Genomic DNA, 3544 nt, shown 5'->3' on the forward strand with positions numbered 1-3544 from the left:
TTCAAATCTACCCTTTCTGGGCAAGGTTTTAGAAAAATGCATCTTTCATCAACTGGATGTGTTTCTACAGAACAATAATGTGCATAACAAATTCCAATCTGGCTTTAGGAAAGGTCACAGCACAGAAACAGCACTTGTAAAAGTAATTTATGATCTTAGGGTGTCTGCTGACAAGAAACATGTATCCGTTCTCTTACTTCTAGATCTAATGGCTGCATTTGATACGATTGATCATTCAATTTTAATACAGCATCTGGAGCACTGGATAGGCCTGTCTGGTACGGCCCTGTCCTGGTTTTCCTCCTACCTATCAAACAGAAGTTACTTTGTCAATGTAGCCGAGTTTGACTCAGACAAACACGACATCAGTTCTGGTATTCCACAGGGCTCGATTCTTGGTCCTCTGCTATTCTCCTTGTACATACTGCCATTGGGTGAACTCATTACCAATCACGGAGTCAATTTTAATTTCTATGCTGATGATACCCAACTATATCTTTCTGTGGCTCAAGATGATCCCTGTGCTTTAGACCCGCTGACCTGTCTGTCTAGCATCAAATGTTGGATGAGCGAGAACTTTCTCAAGCTAAATGAGGATAAGACAGAAGTTCTCATAATCGGTTCTAGTGAGCAGAAAGAATCAATAATAAGCAGACTTGGCAACCTGACTGTAGAAAGTAACAGTACAGTAAAGAACCTGGGGATCATTATTGATTCTGAATTGAATTTTAATTCACACATTAATCACGTTACCAAGATTGCCTTTTTCCATCTTAGAAATATTGCACGAATCAGAGCCTATTTGTCTTTGGACGATGCAAAAACGCTAATCCACGCCTTTGTTTTTTCTCGGCTTGATTACTGCAATGCACTTTTTTCAGGACTGCCTAAGAAAACAACTGACAGATTACAACAAAATGCAGCAGCCAGAGTTTTAACTAGAACTAAGATGAGAGAACATATTACTCCAGTTTTGGCTTCACTGCACTGGCTTTCGGTTGTTTTTAGGATTGATTTTAAAATGGTCTCGCACCTTCCTACCTACATGACTGCCTGCCTAAATATGTCCCAAACCGCCCCCTAAGGTCTTCCACTGCTGGCCTGCTCGCTTTGCCTAAAAAAATGGCAACTAAAAAATATGGGGAAGCAGCTTTTTGCTTCTACGGGCCGTCGGCATGGAACAAGCTCCCACTGTACCTTCGTCAGGCAGCCTCTGTAGACATTTTTAAAGCACAGCTCAAGACCCACTTCTACAACATTGCTTTTAATTGATCTTTTATTTTTTTGTTATTCATGTCCTCACTGTATTGCATTACTGCTTGTTTTTTAATGTCGTTGCCTTGCTTTTCTTTTTTTTTCTCCATTGCTCTGTAAAGCACTTTGAGCTGCATTTCATGTCATGAAAGGTGCTATACAAATAAAGTTTTATTAGTATTATTATTATTACTTGTACTGTAGATAAGCTAAGGGAGACCATATGGCTGTGCCATTCGTAAAACAAGCTTCTAAATATCTGAAACCCTTTACCTTTTGTGGTAAACGTGCTCAAACTTTATTATTTCCTGCCTTGATCTCCTTACCTCCCCTCTCTCTTCTTCCCCTTTGTTTTCTTGGAGAAATGACACGATGGGAACTAAAATGACACGATGGGAACTATGCACAAAGATTAATTTCACCCACTTTTGAGCAGCACTAGCCTCCCCTATGCTGTCTGTCTGTCCGTTTAACCACGGAATGTGCTCAGCTGATGTTCGATGATAAGAGTGCCGCTCACTTCACACAGGTGTGATATATACATTGTTTTACTTGTTAAAGCATTCATGACATTAATTACTTGCGCAAGCAGAGCGTGCAAGTAATGTTATCAGTCAGAGGCTACGATGCGTATGTCCCTTAACAGCATATGATATGACGTCATATGCTGGCACGAAGCAGCACGACAGTGCAGGTATGTTTTCCGTCATGCTACGAAGCGTATCGTCATATGCTGGCACGAAGCAGACAGTGCAGGTATGTTTTCCGTCATGCTACGAAGCATATGTCCCATGACGTGATTAAGATATATACCAATGTCCCTTAGCAGCAAATTATATGACGTCATATGCTGGCACAGGACATACGTATGTCCCGTGCAGGTAAAACAGACAGGTATGTTTTCCTTCATGCTACAAAGCGTATGTACCAGATATGTACCAATGCCAGGGTATAATTTTATTTTTCGTTTTTCATTTAGGTTTTATGACCTCAATTACACCCCAAAAAAACTGAAACTTGAACATTCAGTGGAAAATCTGTGGTCTGCAGTTCTCTGGGGTTTGGAAGCCTTTTGAGCTGCAATGAAAACAGTGACATCTGCTGGCAAATCCCATTGACATACATGGGATTTGCAGGCTGTGACATCACATACAGCAGGAAAAGCAGAGCACTTGTTTGAGCCAGAAAACCCCAGACCACAGAAAATCTACTGAATGTTAAAAGTTCAGTTTTTTTGGGGTGCAATTGAGCTCAGAAAACCTAAAAAAAAAACATTAAGAAAAAGTACATAGGGGGATGGGGATGTCCCCATGCAAATTACACAAAGTCAAAGTGCATTATTAACTATTATCATCTGTCCTTTGGGGGATCCTTCTTCATCCGTCTCGTGCGGTACTGTCCTCTGGGGTACCAGCGGTGCTTCGTGGTGTGAAACATCTTGCTGAGCTCCTCTACGGTCAGTCCTGGGTTCTTCTTCAGCACCTCCACACTGAGCTGGGCCTTCAGTACCTGGTCATGCGTCTCCAACGGGCTAGTCACCGGCTCTGGCCGCTCAATGGGCTGTGTGAGCTCGTAAGGGACATCGACAGAGGGATGGTAGCACACTATGGTTTTCCCATCCCGTGTCACACCTAGTTCCACTTTGAAGTTCACATCTTCCAATGAAGGACCACTGAGGGTTGCCTTTTGAAGAGTTGGCACGAAACATGTTTGCCAGTGCTGTAGTTGAGTGACATTAAACACTCTTGTAGACAGCGTTAACCTGGACAAATGGCCCGACGCCATGCTTGTAAAAATGATACGACTTGTAAGTTTGCAAACAGACTTTTATGTTATCTAGTGGATGCCCCACGAAGACCAGGCACAAGGCTCCAAACCTCCCGGCAAGAACACTCTTGACTCACTTGACTTGTACTGGTTTTGGTTGCTTAGACATAGACAACAATGGCAACAATGGAAATGAAGAAAGACCTTTCACCAACAAAACTGTAACTTATCAACTACATCACCTGCATCTACATATATGGAGCTGATGACACATCTACATCTGACATCACACACTCCTTATAAGGTCATAGCTGACTCGACTCATGCTGACATCACCGGCCCTAACAGGGCCGTCATCAAACCCTGTACACTCAAGACACTGCCCCTGCTGCCACCCTTAGATCTCCATATATGGAGCTGACCTGTTCTGACATTTAAAATGTTGATCTGACCACATCAAACCCTGGCCTGTACACTAACGACACGCTACATATATGGCCAGTACATAATTCATTCCATATGT

At 42.5% G+C, this 3544-nt stretch overlaps 1 protein-coding gene across 1 annotated transcript; it reads right to left on the reverse strand.

Moving 5' to 3' along the window:
- Positions 1–2604: 2604 nt before the first annotated feature.
- On the reverse strand, positions 2605–3039 carry LOC310871769 (large ribosomal subunit protein mL42-like; the record flags this gene model as incomplete). Its single annotated transcript, XM_083783406.1, has 1 exon — positions 2605–3039. One exon carries the CDS (start codon positions 3037–3039, stop codon positions 2605–2607), a length of 435 nt encoding a protein of 144 aa, XP_083639532.1.
- Positions 3040–3544: the final 505 nt, after the last annotated feature.

This window comes from Protomyctophum parallelum (assembly GCF_964188405.1).
Source record: "Protomyctophum parallelum genome assembly, chromosome: 15".
Taxonomy (NCBI): Eukaryota; Metazoa; Chordata; class Actinopteri; order Myctophiformes; family Myctophidae; genus Protomyctophum; species Protomyctophum parallelum.